Consider the following 17,479-nt stretch of genomic DNA (forward strand, 5'->3'; position numbering starts at 1 on the left):
CGGCTACCTACTACCGACTTTTTTTGTGATGTGTAATGAATGTAATACGCTTTCTATTAAAAAACTAAAAATAGGGTAGTTTTAGAAATATTCCATGATGATATATGTTATCTATTTTGGGATAAAATTTAAAACTTACTAGGTCATCTAATTTGGGACGGAGGGAGTATCTAATATATAAATCCCTATTCACAGCAGAAAAAAGAACGAGAATGTTATTTGACCCGCTTAATAACATCCAGTTGATACCTAAATCTGACGTGGCATCACATGTGGAGGAAAGAGTTGTTTCATATTTTGTACACATCATATATCATCTTTGTATCTATTTTTCCCCTTCTTCTGTTGTCATCTTGTTTCTATGGATTTAGGTTGGTAATTGTTTTAAACAAAGCAATCAAGAATAGTTTTAACAAAGTACCAAAAAGCATTACAAAAAAAAGATTAGTTATACTCATGCTAAAAGTATCGAAACCCCCTTTTCCCTATAAATTCGGCCATTCAATTGGTGTGAAATTCTTAAATATTGATCGATCAGAGTTGTATCAAAACTCTGAAACTATATTTAAAATAATTTTAAGTATCAAACCAATATATATATATATATACTATATTTGGGCTAATTTTAACCCCGTTTTCCAATCTTCCCATTTTCTCCTCTTGTTCTTTCCGAAAATTTTCTCTCTAGCTCTAGTCTTTCCTCGCATCATCAAGCGCTTGATTAGTTTCTTATTAGTTCTTGAGATGATTTTTTTGGTGGATTTTTGAAATTCGACTTAATATGATTTTACTTTCTTTATTAAGTGATGACAATCAAACTTGATCTAATTTTAGTGGTTATTGAGAAATCTTACCAGAGTTTTGATGTGTTTGATATCACCTATCCAAAAAATTTTTTTCTTCTTTTCTTCCTTTTTATTTTTTTGAGCTCGATGACATGGATAATGAAAATTTTTCTCTTTCACATACGTGTCATGTCCACATCGGAATAGCTGTCAACTAACTGTTATTCAGCTGGTCATGTAGCAGAATTGAAAAAAAGAAAGAGTATCCTTAAGAATTATCATTGTTCTCCATTCACAACTAGCTGAATTTATGTTCAAAAAAAGGACAACATCTCTTCGATCTAATCAGATCTTGATATTCTGCTAATTCTTTTCAACAACCCATTCTAAAGATTTCTGAATAGCTAAGGGTTCTGCTACTGTTGGTTCTGTTGTTCTACCTGAAAAACATCTAATATAAGTTATCTTATTGTTTTTCCAATAAATCCACAAGCCTCTTCAAACGAGCAACAACATAAAAGACACTGTCCATAATATTTTCTACATCGTCTGAATTCAAATCTTTTCTAGTTTACGGAAAATATCCATCAGACATTATCCTACTGTTTATGAAATAAATATATTGAGATAAGATACTTTTAGTACCCCAAATATTCATCGAGTACGTAATTTTTATTTCCATAAAATGATAATAATGTGTCTTTTAACAGAAATAACTTATGATTTCGGGGAATCAATTTCCACTGCATTGCTCGTCTATTGCATTTATAAACATATATTGATAGAAATTAGATTCTTAGAGATTCGATTTAGTATTCTTCATGTATTGGGAAGATTAGTTGGATTATCTCCAATGATAGTGGTAAAATAATTATAATGGAAGGTCTTAATAAGACTTCTTCTTTGAGGATTATATTTACATGTTAAATATTTACCAGTATTACTTTTTTGAACTAAAAATCATATCTAATACACCGCGGTTCCCAACTATAGTTATTAGACCCGTATGTGTCATCTCATATAACCGCTCAAAAATTTGCACCGTGGTTCCATCCCAACCATAGTTCTTAAACTCTTACAAGTCATATCATCTAATCCCATATTGATTCGAAACGTATTTCTGAATCTATAAAGTTATAAATTCTGACTTTTCTGGAGTCATCGACTAAGTCAACCACTTATTTTCTACTGAAAATTTGAAAATTTTATGTTAAAGGAAAATCATAATTAAAATAATACTTTACTGGAGCATTAGGTAATAAAACCTAGTTACGGAAGGAGGAGGAACCGACCAAGAGGTGTATAAATCGAATCTTGGTGGTAGTGGGACCATTTGATGGTCCATGGATCATCTTCTAAGTTGTTGGAGAAAGTTTGAACCGAATATGAACTCCCGGAGATTAATTAGGTCATTAATCAATGATGGAGGTGAGACCGGCTTTTGCAAGCCAATAGACCGACCATGGTGATATGCCCGTGTCCCTATGCTTTTCGCGGACCATTCTTGAGAATTTTGGTATTTTCGGATGGTCCATCGAGCATTATTTGGTCCTTTTATGAAGAATCTAAGTTTGATTGAAACAGAAACTCTTAATTTTTCTTGAAAGACCAGTTGTTAAAAATATTAAAATAACATTATTTTAATATTTCTTATGGTGAAAAGTCGTATTGGTTGCAGGACTACTTGCTTTGCAAACCATTGGTCCATGGAGCAAGATTTGCCAAGATATGAAAATCATAAGTTTTGATTAAAAGAGGAAGTCCTTGAAAGAAGAATCCCTACGCAGCTTTACACCGAGGCATGCAATCTCTACTGATGTGAGCCGCAAACGCAACAAATATTTGGAGACGAGCATGTCCCACGGCTATTCTTTTGGCGTCCTGGCCTTCACAACTCTAGGTGAACTTGGATATGATATGATTGTTTTCTTGAAGAGGATAAAAAACTACTTAGTTAATTATGACGCTAACAATAAAATTGGTGGTTATCTATTTCATAGGGTAGGTTTGGCTATCTAGAAAGGAGTTGGAGCACAGATTGTTGCCCGCCTCCTACCCATTCATGTACAAGTATCCTTTGATTTTTAATAATAGCTCCTGGACACATCCTTTCATAATAATAATTTAAAAAAACAAACAACAATATTAAAATAAATGACTCTATATTTATTTTCTAATAAAGGCCCTCAGAGGTGACTTTTCAAAATAAAATAAAAAATAATAATAATAATAATAATAAAATGGGTAGCTAGCTCATCTGGTCATCCCCGTTCCTCAAAGGTTTAATGCGCTCAAGCTCCAAGAGTTAGCTTGCCCCCCCTGCGACATATACAACCCCCTATCTGCTTCGGCTCCCTTGGCTGGTTCCTCATGAGGCTCGCTGGTAGGATAGCACGACAACCTGTTCAATTAATGTAGTAGTATGTTGTTGGATCTCAGCTTGTTGGGGTTCCAATTAGTTTCTTGTAATAGTCTTTAAAAATAAAATAAAAAATATAATATTAATAGGTCTCAGAGCACAACACCTTCTTGATGCATTTAGCGGTGCTGCTGCTGCAGTCTCGGACGAGCTACTACAATCCATCACATGGGTGGTTAATTTGTGGCTTGGTGGTAGTTTCCCTTCATCTCTTGGGGAATATATCGCAAGTGCTCCCCTAACACCATTACTCAAGCCAGGAGGACGTGTGAGACCTATTGCAGTTAGAACTATTTGGAGGCGACTATGTTCTAAACTTGGTACTACTTCATCCTGCAAGCAGTTATCTTCGTATTTAGGCACGTATCAGTTTGGAGTGGGTACACCTTGTGGTGGTGAAGGTGTCTTTCATGCTGCCAATAGATTGATGGAGTTAAAGGGAGATTTCACAACTCAGACTATGATTTTAATAGACTTTACCAACGCCTTTAACCTTCTCGACAGGTCTGCCATGATTAAGGAAGTCAGGTTACATTGCCTAAGATATCAAGGTGGGTTGAGTTTTGCTACTCAAACCAGGCCAAACTCTACTACAATGAGTTTGCACTTTCCTCAGCTAAGGGTGTACAACAGGGAGACCCACTTGGTCCCCTTCTTTTTGCCCTGACTCTTCACCCCCTTGCCATGAAGATTGCAACTCATTGTTCCCTGGATTTTGATGTCTGGTATCTCGACGACGGTATAATTTCAGGAGACACATTGGAAGTAGCCAAGACTTTGAAGATCATTCAAGAGGAAGGACCCAAAAGAGGTTTGTTCTTAAACATCATTAAAACAGAGATTTTTTGGCCTTGAACTGATCCGACAAGCTACCTAGAAGATGTTTTTCCTACTAACATTGGCAGGCCTGAGCTTGGTGTGAAGCTATTAGGTGGACCGGTCAGTTTAGATCAACAGTATTGCAGCAACATGGTAGTCAGCAGGGTTGATAAGACAATCAACTTGATGACCAAGTTACGACAGCTTCATGACCCACAGTGTGAGCTTTTATTGTTACGCAATGGCACAGGTGTCTCAAAACTTTATTTTACGCTGCACCACCAGTCCATTAGCTATACATGTTACATCTGCACGTTACGGCCAACATTTACATCAATATCTGCGTCAGCTCGTTGTTGGTGCTGGTGCTGGATTTGGAACGGTGCAGCAAAGACTGGCCACCTTACCCATCAAGTATGGTGGTTTTGGTGTGTACTCCATGGATAATACGGGGAAATATTGCTACCTGGCTTCGTATGCACAGACTCAACATTTACAGCACAACATCCTAAAGCTTGCACCCCCATCGGATTCGAGTCCCATTTTTGACCATGCTCTACAGATCTTTACACAAGCATGTGACACTACAAGTTATGCTTTCAATATCAACGACCCTGCCCCTCATTTCATGAAGTCTTTGGAAGAAATTTACTTTGATGTTGTTAAGGATACTTTGCCCTCATGTTTTTCCTTGACTGAACATGAATTTATTCTGTGGCAGTACAACAGGGAGAAATATGCTATGTATTTCCTAAAGGCCATTCCTATCGCCGGATTAAACCAAACAGTTGGGTCGCGCCAGTTTAGTGTTGTACTTCAATATCGATTAGGTATACCTTTCTTCGTGGCTGAGAGTGTATGTTCCATTTGTGCAAGGCCTATGGATATCTATGGTAACCACGCACTACATTGTGCCAGTGAAGTGGGTCCTAAACTTAGACATGACATGATTAAAGATGTCTTTGCTGACATGTGCTACAAGGACAGAGTTGCCGCAAGGAAAGAAGTCTCACTGGGTTTTCTCTCCAACAACGCGACCACATTAAAGCCAGCAGTTATTCTTGTCTACAATTGGGAATTTGGTAAAGATGTTTGCTTTGATGTCACAGGGGTCTCTCCGTTTACAAGTGCTAGAACTCGATCTTTCACACCCGGCCATGCAATCTCGGCTGCTGTAACGCACAAATTGCACAAATACCTTGACCAATGCAGAACACATGGTTATGGCTTCCAAGTTTTAGCCTTCACCACCTTAGGTGAATTGAGTGAAGACACTATTTCTTTCCTTAAGCGTTTGAGAAACTGCCTTGTTAGATATGATGTTAATCATAGAATTGGCGGTTCTCTTTTCCATAGATTGGGTATTATTATTCAAAAAGGTGTCGGAGCGCAAGAAAAATGTTGCCCGGCTTCCAGCCATTGCTGTGTAGACTGAGTTTTTCGAGGGCTCTGAAAACTGCTCTCGACAAAGTTCTTGCCAAATCCAATGAGTTATCTCCATGGTTACAACTTTTACTGTTACCCATCTGTACTTTAAACCTTTACATGCCAAACAATGCCAATGAAGAGAGATCTGGTACTCGGAAGAAAATCCGAATCGCAGTTATCAATCTATGTTTGATTGAATGGGGCCAGCCTAATGGGTGTGTTACCACTGTCCAACTCTTATTGGAGATTGTCAGACAGAACCAACAACGGCAGCAACAACGTAAACAACCTCTAAGGAAGAAACAACATAATACTAATGTTGAAGCGTGCCAAAATAAACTCAACTATGGTCATTATACTGCAGCAATACGTATTCTGTCCTCCAATGGTGGTGCCCCTTCAAATGCAGATACACTCCACGAATTAAAGCTGAAACACCCTCAAGCACGTCCTCCTACAATACCGCCCGATAATCCCATTGCTGCTGCTGTATCCGTTGATTCCCTTGCTGTCGTAAAAGCCTTGAAGATATTTCCAAAGGGTACGTCTTGCGGTCGTGATGGCCTTCGTGCCCAACATTTGTTAGACACAACCAGTGGAGCTGCTGATGCTATCGCGGAAAACCTGCTCTTGCCTGTTACAACCGTTGCCAATTTGCTGCTTGCAGGCCGTTGTCCACCTGCTCTAGGAGAATACATCGCTATTGCACCATTAACCCATTTACTAAAGCCTGGTGGTGGTCTTCATCCAATCGATGTGAGAACTATCTGGCGACGGTTATGTTCCAAACTGGAAGCATCTGCCGTGCTTAAAGATATGACAACATACTTGGGTGACCATCAATTCGGAGTTGGAATTCCTTGTGGAGGTGAAGGCATATTACACTCGGCCAACAGGTTGCTGGAATTGAAAGTTACCGATGATACCATGACTATGTTACTAATTGATTTCACCAACGCCTTCAACTTAGTTTACAGGACTGTCTTAATCAACGAAGTACGAGCTAAATTTCCTAGTATTTCGAGATGGGTGAAATTTTTCTATGCACGACCTGCCAAGTTATACTACAATGAATTCACCTTGTCGTCTGCACAAGGGGTTCAACAAGGGGACCCTCTCGGACCTCTACTCTTTTCCTTGGCTCTACATCCGCTCGTGTGTAAGATTGCGGCGCATTGTACACTTGACCTCCACGCCTGGTATTTAGACGATGGCACATTGATTGGAGATACCGCAGAAGTGGAAAAGGCTTTGAAAATTCTACAGGAAGATGGTCCTGCGAGAGGCCTGTGTTTGAACATCCAGAAAACTGAAGTTTTCTGACCAAAAACTGACCGACGGTGCATTGTTGCTGATACCTTCCCGCCTGAGGTTGGTCGACCATCTACTGGTGTCCGTCTACTTGGAGGACCAGTTAGTTTAGACGATCAGTTTTAAAGCGAAACTATCCTGTCTAGAGTTGCCAAAACCACTCACCTGATTGACTGTATTAAAAAGATTTGAGACCCACAAGCTGAGCTTTTACTTCTTCGTAAATGTGCGGGTGTTTCCAAGTTGTACTTCACCATGCGCACTACCAGACCACAGGTCATGCAGTCTTCCCAAATTCAGTTTGACCAACACCTTCTTCAGTTTCTACGCTACTTGACTACAAGTGATGGTTCAGCCTTTGGCAAACTACAACAACGTATTGCCACTCTTCCTATTAAGGACAGAGGCTTATGCGTGTATACTATGGAAGATACCATTCATTACTGCTATTTAGCATCTTGTTATCAAACCAAGTATCTTCAAAATACCATTTTGCAAGGCAGTACAGACCTCAGTCCTCACTTCCAGACTGCGCTGGACAAGTACATACGAGTGTGTGGTTTATTTCTTTCTTCTTTCAACATCAATAACATCGCCCCACAACCCATGCACCATCTGGCGACCCGTTACTTTGATGCTGTCACGAAGGCTATGCCATCCACTTTTGTTATGTCTGAACGCGACTCCATTTTTTTGCAGTGCAACAAGAAACCGCATGCACATGATTACCTTAAAGCAATCCCAATTCGTGGACTTAACCAGGCAATAGGTCCACGACAATTTCACTCTGTGCTACAATACCGCATAGGTATACCTCTATTTGCTGAAGATAGCACTTGTTCTTGCTGTAAACGTGTTATGGACAGGTTTGGTGACCATGCCATCCACTGTGCAAGTGAAGTGGGGAAGAAATACTATCATCACATGGCACGCGACCTATTTGCTGAGTTATGCTATAAAGCAGGAGTGGCGGCACGAAAAGAGGTTCCACTTGGTCTCACGTCAGACCAGAATACATCTCTTAAACCGGCTGCTATCATGGTGTATAATTGGGAGAACAGACGCGACCTATGCTTCGATGTTACCGGCGTTTCACCCTTTTCCAAAGGTGGAAACCGTGCGTTCACACCCGGGCATGCTATTGCAGCTGCTATTACCCGTAAACGAACCAAGTATGCTGATATATGTTCGTCCCATGGATATGATTTCGGTGTTTTTGCGTTCTCAACCCTAGGTGAACTAAGTGATGACTTTATTATCCTTTTGAAAAGATTGAAGAACTGCATGGCGAGCCATGATATTAATAATAACTTAGGCAGTTCTCCTTTTCATAGGTTAGGTATTATGTTCAGAAAGGCATTGGGGCGCAGCTTGTTGCCGACTCCCAGCCAAATTTTTGTAAATCATCTTTTGGGTTTCTTAATAAAAACCTGTGCGACATCCTTTCATAATAATAATAATAATATTTTCATAATAAAATAAAAGGGAAAAGAGGAGGGACCGACCAAAACCGGCGCATGGCTGGCCTCACCCTCACGGTTTCCTTTATTGTTATTGTTTTATTATTGTTTTATCTTTTTTTTTTGTTTTTCTGTTTTGATACAACTTCCATATCCTTGTTCTTCCATGTTTTTGGATGCTCCTTTTAGCATTGTTACTAAATATACTCGTGCCTTTTACTCGGAGCTTACTATGAGATGCCCCTTATGCCTGAATAGTGAATATTCATTATTATTCCATAGAATTCAGCTGGGAAACGCCACGGATCGGAATAAGTAAATATTGGCGTTTAATTAATTAATTTCTTTTAGGAATTCTTCCGGAGAATTTGGCGCTAGAAGAAATTAATTAAATGCTTTGTGCTAGCAGACAACCTGCCTAGCATCATTTAGTATATTCAGATGATCGAGATATGAGAGGTAATGACAACGTCATATTCGTTCAGAATATTTCTAGGAATTCCACCAGATGAATTAGCACTAGATTTACGCTTTTTACTAGCAGACAACCTGTCTAGCAACATCTTAATTAATCGCCTTTACTAGCAGACAACCTAACAAGAAGCGATAAATCTTTTAGACATGAGAAGTGTTCATCATGGTAGTTCTGAATATTATTCAGGCCATGGTTGTGGAACCAAACATCTTTCAGACGCATTGCACATATTGAAAGGGATACTGAGTTGCTCAGCATGAGATACATAGAATATTGAGAGCTCTTAAGCAAGAGGCTCTGATATTGTCGTCATGAATCATTGTCTTGACAAGGTTATGAAACTGCATTTTTTTTCTCTTGCGGAAAGAGAAGACATAAGACCTCTTATGCATTCTGACATGGTCATAGATACGCACTTCTCGATGTGATTTTATGAATCTAGCCTTCGTCAAAAATCCACTATCAACAAAAGGACGTCAGCTAAGGGAATAAATTGCGTTGAGCCTTGTGAGGTTCAAGAGACGTAGAGAGCGCGACTGTAACTAAATTTTTTGGAGGTGAATTAGGTCTCAACTACATTCCAGTTCGAAGTTTGATAGTAGGTTGGTGTATGTAGCGTCTTAATATAATTTAGTGTTCAAACCTGGACGAGGTCCCGAGATTTTTTGCTGATGTTGTGTCTTCCTCGTTAACAAAACGTCTGGTGTCTTGTGTTTTTCCTTTCCGTATTATATTTTTTCTCTTTATAATAAGATTTACACAAGTAGTACGTATTCAATTCTAGTAGATACGTTCATATTAACTTTGATCGATTACGAGACTCGTTCTTGTAGAATTCGCATCTTGAAAGATAGATAACAAGTTTCATACTTGGCAGAATTCCGATTAGTTATTTGGATATTGATTTTTGAGATCGTCCAAGTATTCTTCTTAACAATCAGGTTCACAGACTCTATAGTCTAGACTTTCTGATTGAGAAGAGATAGAGATACAAAAAAACTATATATAGACATACTGTGAAGGATCATTAAGTTGGTTTATTTGCAATTGTGTTAGGTTTTTTTCATACAGGCTGCCGAACGAAAAATTTGGTGGTATACTTGGTATCATCTCCTTTTCAAAAATATATACGAGCTCTCATCACTTATCTAACTCCTAGACAAAATAACCACACTATTATATGTATATATTATCCTTATCTATTTTGGATATGTGATTGATCGTAATTTGAATCAATTAAGTTTCCACTAAACATAAAAAGTTAAAAATTAGAAATTAAATTAAATTTCACATATTTTTTTTTCTTCAGATGTCCGAACATCCAAATTTTAATATATTTCCAAAAATATAATTTGTTTAATTTTTATTTCTTCTAGCTTTTAGAAAAAGGGATGAATACATCAAAATTTCAATAAATGATTACAATTAGAAAGACATCAATTAAGTAACACGTCTATTTCCATTGTCCCAAAAATGTAAGAACTCCATATAAAAGAACAAAATTTATAACATAAATATATCAAGATGTCGCGAAACAAATAACAACTATTTTTGGGAGAAAAAAACAAACAAACAAATTCGAGCCCTAAAAAAAACAATTGCACGACCCTTCAAGGCACAAACTTGATTGCCATCTAACACAACCACTTAAAAGAAATGAAATGAAAATTGTGGTCTTCCAGAAAACTTGTAACCTTTAGTCATTTTGTTTCCCTATACTCTTACCATCTTCCTTTTACTCCAAAATAAAAGTTGGGGAGGTAAATGTACTAGTTTGGGCACTAATAGTGATTTCCGTATTTATTTCCATCATCGTAGTTATTATCCGCATACGTATCTGTATCACTTTTGTTTTTGTCTGTGACGACATTTGAACCACTTCCGTTTTTGTTTGTGGGTACATTCACACCACCTTTGTTCCCGTTGTCGAGTACATTCACACCATCTTTGTTTTTGTCGGCGAGCACATTCACATCCCCATCGTTCCCGTTGGCGAGTACATTCACACCATCTTTGTTCTTGTCGGCGATCACATTCACACCTCCATCGTTCCCGTTGGCGAGTACATTGACACCATCTTTGTTCTTGTCGACAAGCACATTCACACCTCTATCGTTTCCGTTGGCGAGTACATTCACACCATCTTTGTTCCTGTTTGAAAGCACATTCACACCTCCGTTGTTCCCGTTGGCGAGTACATTCACACCATCTTTGTTCTTATTTGAAAGCACATTCACACCTCCGTCGTTCCCGTTGGCGAGTACATTCACACCATCTTTGTTCCTGTTTGAAAGCACATTCACACCTTCGTTGTTCCCGTTGGAGAGTACATTCACGCCATCTTTGTTCTTATTTGAAAGCACATTCACACCTCCGTCGTTCCCGTTGGCGAGTACATTCACACCATCTTTGTTCTTGTTTGAAAGAACATTCACACCTCCGTCGTTCCCATTGGCGAGTACATTCACACCATCTTTGTTCTTATTTGAAAGCACATTTACTCCATGTTGGTTTTCATCTGCGATTATATTTATACCATCTTTGTTTCCGTTGGCGAGTATATTTACACCATCTTTATTATTGTTGGCAAGCACATTTATTCCATTTTGGTTGTTTTTCGAGAGCACATCTATACCACCCAATCGCCTCTGTATAATTATTTTCAAAATAAAAAATGTCTATCAAAATAAAAATTAGAAAACAAAAGGACATCTTTCATACGGGAATAAAAAAATATGGAAACTGGTGACAGATTGTCAGCAATCCCGGATAACAAAAGGGTGAGCGATGCACGGTATTAATAGAATATATAAATAGTAATAAACCTAACCAACAGAACATATGTTTATGTTCACAAATAACTATTATAGGTAGATAGAATACGTACCGCATCGACAATTGAGGAAGACATCATACTGATTAGACCAAGAAAAAAGATCGTAGAGAAAATAATGCCGGTACGGTTTGCCATTTCCAATCCCACTTAATCAACTAACTTGAAATGTGTTAATTCTCTGTCGCTCCCAAAGTTTGTCGACCTCCTAAATAAGATCGACTTGCTTTTTAAAGAGAAAGAGAACTTAACTTGATAGATAATGGAAAGTTGATGAGATTTAAATACGCAACAGAGCTCTATTTATAGCAATGCCTCTTAGATTTCATTGGATAGTGTCTGGTTAGTTCTGTTTCAAGAAAATAAATAATGTTTGGATTAATTAATGTTTTTTTTGGATATGAAATCTTCAATTATTCTGTTTTTATTTGAAATTGGCCATCGGGAGATATTTTATCAAATGACCAACAGTAGTGGTGCATTATAAGTTTTTATCAGGACAACACAAATGAAAGTGAATGATTAACTCTGAACCCGGGTATATGGACGGATGTTCAGTACACATCCGTTGTAACAATAATTGATTATTAGACATTTTTGTTTTCAGAAACCCATAGATAGATTTAGTTAATTTTGATAATCCTCTCGTAAGATCAAAGCTTCTAATTTACAAATGGAGCTTGAGAATATCCTAGCAATATTGCCCGTAGTTTTTTTTTTTTTTTTTTTGAAGCAATATTGCCGGTAGTTGTCAGGCAAGGTTACTACGGGTTTGCACGACTGAATATGACCAAAAAGAGAAGAAATTACTGGATTTTTAATTCCGTGTCTGCTTTTGTTTTTGCCGTTTCATGAACACTACACAACAGTGTCTTGGCGTTACGTGGCGCCATTATTAGTGATCCTTTAAAATATTGGCATAGACTAAAACATTGATGCGATATCCACCCACGTCCATTAACTATGTTGCTAATTGGCTGGATGATTGATTATTTCCGTTGACAGCAGGTAATACTGGATGAACAGATATGAACTGATTATAATGCTAATCAGTTCTAATTACTTGGTGATCATATATTATTAGCATGTGCACGTCCTATTAACGGCTTGCCCACCAACACTAACGAAGATTTACTCGCAAGTCTTTACTACAAATAGTATTAGCGTGCACGTCTAATGTCTTGGCCACCTGAATGATTGTTCTTAACAATTGTTTTCGCATGCAACTTGAGCATATAAATAGCATGCAACTTGAGCATATAAAATCAGAGAGGATTAAATAGCTAGTGCTACTCATGCAAGGCTATTAGAGTAATTTAATTATTTGTTTTTTTCTTTTCTACAGAAAAAGAAAAGAAAAAAAAGTCCAATCACCGATAACATCTAGCTAGAAATTGATATGATTTTTTTTTTCTTTTTTTCACACATAAGTGTTTAACCCCATCTTTTTTTTGTGATTTTTTTTTTATAAAAAAATTAATTATATTAACTAAACAATATAATACAAAAGGTCTACAATTTTATTTTTTTTGTGATCTTGTTGCTTGAATACCAAGACTTGATCGTAAACCACGTGGATGGTTGTTGGCAACGACAACCACTAAGGTGATGGGGAATTGGTTTGATTAACTCCGTTAGCAGAAGCTAATTCTTTCAATTTGAGGCTATCACCGACATTCTAGAAATGACAATTCGACTTTTTATTTTATTTTTTTGAAACTGGAGATTAAATTTATTATGAAGTGGTGTTTACATAGCTTTTATCCTCATGCAGTTGATTGACAATGCAACTGGGAGGTGTTAATTAACACACACCACTGATTCTATCTATCTTGCATATTTTGATAGAATGTCTGTAATCTTATTCTTCTCTCTAGGCACGTACGAATGTTGCCAAGAGCTAAAACTACAAATTAAAATTTTATGATCTAAAACCATATTCTTGATTCTCCAATCTATGTTGAGAGAGTCTTTAGTCAAGGCATCAACCACCTGACTTGAGTCTAATTCGAATTCTTCCTTCTCCAAATTTAGCTCTTTAGACCACTTAGTTGCCTCCCATAATCTCCTGCACTCCGCATGCTCTGGACCCAAAGGTGCTGCTAAGTAGATACATTTTGAGCCACGGTGGGTACCTACAAAATCATGTATGGTTAGTCCTATACCTCCAGATTTATTAGCCAAAAGGAAAGAACCATCTGAATTAATTTTATAAGATCCTCTCATAGGATGACACCAATGAAAATTGACTCTAGACTGTAAAGAAGGAGGAACATGAGTACAAGAAGGCTTAGTTTCAAATTCGGATAAATCCTTCCGGCACTGGTGAGTGATTTTCTCCAGTGTTGAATTTATGCCTTTGAAAACTTTGTCTCATCTTTCCGTCCATATGCACTATGCAGTTATAGTTATGTTGGACACATCTCCTTCTTTAATTTGATTTGATTGGCCAGTAATTTGTCCATCCAACTACAAAACCATTCTTGCAAGTTATCACCTTGATGTGTGTGAATACCTAAGTTATCAAACCAAACTTTCTTAGTTAACTGATATTCCAAAATTATGTGAGCTGCAGTCTCAGGTACTTGAGAACTAAAATGACAGTTCATATCTCCATTCTGGATAGCATAATAGAGTTTATCTCTGGTGGGAAGTATATATTTGACACATTTCCACAAAAACTAATTGATTCTAGGAAGTAATGGCAGCTTCCAGAGTTTTTTGAATATTCCTTGCATTCTAGTTCCCACAGAATGATTTAGATTCTTCTCCTCAAACATTTTCCTATAAGCTGATTTTACTGAGAAATGTCCATTTCTTCCAAGGGTTCAGACCAAAGTGTCTTCATGATGATGCTGAATTGAGATATTCAGTATTAATCTTGTTGTAGTAGATTCAAACAAGGAGAAAATAAGCTGATAATCCCAACTTCATGTGTCTTGAGAAAAAAAGTTGATGCACATACTTGTAGTTGGGGTGAAATGAAACTCCATTTTTAGGAATTGGTGGCCCTTCTAGATCCTGAATCCATATGTGCTTTCAGATCAAGATTTTTTATTCATTACCAACCCTCCAACAACTGTACCTTTTTATGAAATTCAATTACTACTAATTCCTCTCCAAGACCATGTTGAGTTACTGTTTTCATTGGCATTAAAAACCTCCCCATCTGGATAATGTTTAGCTTATAATGATTTTGCACAAATGGAAGTACTATCAGTGCACATCTTCCATGTGGATTTAGCTAAAGAGACCTATTAAATAAATGAAGATCTCTAAAGCCCAATCCCCCTTCTTCTTTGGGTTTATTACCACTCCTCCATGTGATGATCTCTCTACCCTTGTTTGACTTCTTATTCCTCCAAATTTTTTGCAAGATTGAATTCATCTTTGAAATAGTTGTGTCAGGTACCCTGAAACTGCTCATATGGTGTACGAGATAATCATTGGTAACATTCCTTATCATTACCGATCTTCAAGCTTCAAACATATTTACATCTCTCCATATTGATAATCTAGTTTCCATCTTCTCAGTGAGAGTAGAAAAATAATTTTTTTTATTCCTTCCTATAAAGAAAGGAAGACCCAAATATTTATCTTTTTTAATATCAAGTTCTTTGACTTGCAGAATACCACTGATAATTTGACAGAGTGAAGGAGACATATTCTTGCTAAAGAAGACTGCAGATTTATGAAAATTAGTAAGATGATTTGAGCATGCACTGAATTCCTTAATCACTTGAAGGGGCTTGTTGACTTGAAATAGATTTGCCTTACATAATAATAGGAAATCATCTGCAAAAATAGATTTGCCTTACATAATAATAGGAAATCATCTGATTTATCTTGGGAGCAGATCTTGAAATCTTCATACCTGTGAGATGATTAGTAAGTTCATGGTGGTTCAGTTGTCTTGAGAAAGGTTCCATTGTTAACATGAATAGGTAAGGGGAAAGAGGATCCCTTTGCCTAATTCCTCTTGCAGGTTTGAATGATTTAGAAGGACAACCATTCACCCTAATTTTCACTTGAGTAGTGCTTATACTTTGATAAATGAGCTGACATAACTTCTCACTGAAACCAAATTTCCTCAGAACTTCAAGAAGGAAGTCTCATTCTAATCTGTCAAATGCTTTTGACATATCCGTTTTCAGAGCAAGATGGCATGTTCTTCCTCTTTTTCTTTTCATAGCTTTAACCAACTCTTATGCTAAACAGATATTCTCAGAAATCAATCTTCCAGGAACATAGGATGACTGCATGGGAGAATGATATCAGGCATATGCTTTTTAATCTGAGAACAATTAACTTGGAGATTTAGTTTGTAAACGGTGTTACACACGACAATAGGCCTATAATCTTCTGGTTTGTGAGATGATGGACACTTAGGAATCAATGTGACTCTAGTTTTATTAATTTTCTTGAGAAGGTATCCAGAAGTGAAGAAATCTTTTACCATCTTGCAAATATCATCTTTCACAACCTTCCATTAAGTTTGATAGAAGCCAGGGGGAAACCATCTGGACCTGGAGAAGTTCAAGGTTCCATGGTCATCAGAGCATCATAAGTGTTTTTATCATTTGGAGTGGCAATTAAAGCATTATTATTTTTATCTGAAATACAAGTAAGAATATGTTGAAGGAAATGATAACTGTCATCTAGGCTTGAGGTTGAACTTATCTTCTGAAAATGAGTAACAAGAAGTTCTTCAATACAGTCCATATCTTGACACCATGAACCAACATGTGCTAGTAAAGAATCAATTCTATTTCTTACTTGAAAAAGCGGGAGTATAACAACCACACACAATATTTCGTTCGGCAATCTGTATGGACTAACTCCAAGTATCAATCAATTTATATCAACAACCAAAGGTTGGATTTACCAGTTGATTGAACTACACACAACCTGTGATATTTCAATTATATAAACAAATATAATACGAAAAATAAATAACACAGACACCAGAAGTTTTGTTAACGAGGAAACCGCAAATGCAGAAAAACCTAGGACCTAGTCCAGATTTGAACACCACATTGTATTAAGCTGCTACAGACACTAGCCTACTACAAGTTAACTTCGGACTGGAATGTAGTTGGGCTCTAACCAAGTCTCACACCGATTAAGGTACAGTCGCGTTCCTCACGCCTCTGAATCCTAGCAGGACTCTACGCACTTGATTCCCTTAGCTGTTCTCACCCAAAACTAAGAGTTGTTACGACCCAAAATCGAAGACTTATAACAAATCTGTCTCCCACGGAAAAGTATATTCTGATAGATAAATCTGTCTCCCATAGAAGTACCTATGAAGTTTTTTTCCATCTTTTGATAAACAAGGTGAACATGAACCAATTGATAATCCGATCTTATATTTCCGAAGAACATCCTAGAAATGTCAATCACCTCATAATAACATAATTATATGGTAGTAAAAGAAGTTATTGTGGAATCATAAAGAAGGAGACGAAGAGATTTGTGATTACTTTTTATATCTTAAGTATCGGAGATAAATCTCGAGCAAATCTTAGAGAAGATAGTACTCAATACGATAGAACAAGTAAGATCAGAACACACAACTACAGAGAAAATAGTTAGGTCTGGCTTCACGAATCCCAAACGAAGTCTTCAAGTCGTTAAGCTATAATGGTTTTGGAAAAACCTAGGCTAAAGGAGAATCGACTCTAGTCGCAACTAGGACACAATAAAGTATCGGGATTGGGTTTTCTAGTTACTAGAGTTATCCCTTATATAGTCTTTCAAATCATGGTTTGCTTACAATCAAAGTTAAGATATCTTAGAAATAAAGTATTCAATATGCACCGTTAGATGAAACCTGATTTAAGATTCAAGCTAAGTTTACTTAAAACCAAAGAAATATCTCTCCACCGTTATATGGTTTTAGTTTGTTACACATAAAAATATATCTTCATTTAGATATGGTTAACCGTA

General features: G+C 37.1%; 1 protein-coding gene across 1 annotated transcript; it reads right to left on the minus strand.

Annotated features, from left to right (window-relative positions):
* Window positions 1-10,222: 10,222 nt before the first annotated feature.
* LOC113341265 (N66 matrix protein-like) lies at window positions 10,223-11,714 on the minus strand. Its single transcript, XM_026586208.1, has 2 exons — window positions 11,585-11,714; window positions 10,223-11,345 (listed from the first exon to the last, which is right to left on the minus strand). Exons 1-2 carry the CDS (start codon window positions 11,666-11,668, stop codon window positions 10,479-10,481), a joined length of 951 nt encoding a protein of 316 aa, XP_026441993.1. The 5' UTR covers window positions 11,669-11,714; the 3' UTR covers window positions 10,223-10,478.
* Between the last annotated feature and the right edge of the window lie 5,765 nt (window positions 11,715-17,479).

Source organism: Papaver somniferum, unplaced genomic scaffold (genome assembly GCF_003573695.1).
Source record: "Papaver somniferum cultivar HN1 unplaced genomic scaffold, ASM357369v1 unplaced-scaffold_28, whole genome shotgun sequence".
Lineage (NCBI taxonomy): Eukaryota > Viridiplantae > Streptophyta > Magnoliopsida > Ranunculales > Papaveraceae > Papaver > Papaver somniferum.

Excerpts from the sequence above, each read along its gene's own strand:
- LOC113341265 (XM_026586208.1), bottom strand. The coding sequence starts at position 11,668 with ATGGCAAACCGTACCGGCATTATTTTCTCTACGATCTTTTTTCTTGGT. Across the intron at positions 11,346-11,584 it reads CTTCCTCAATTGTCGATGCG|AGGCGATTGGGTGGTATAGA; the intron begins GTACGTATTCTA and ends ATAATTATACAG.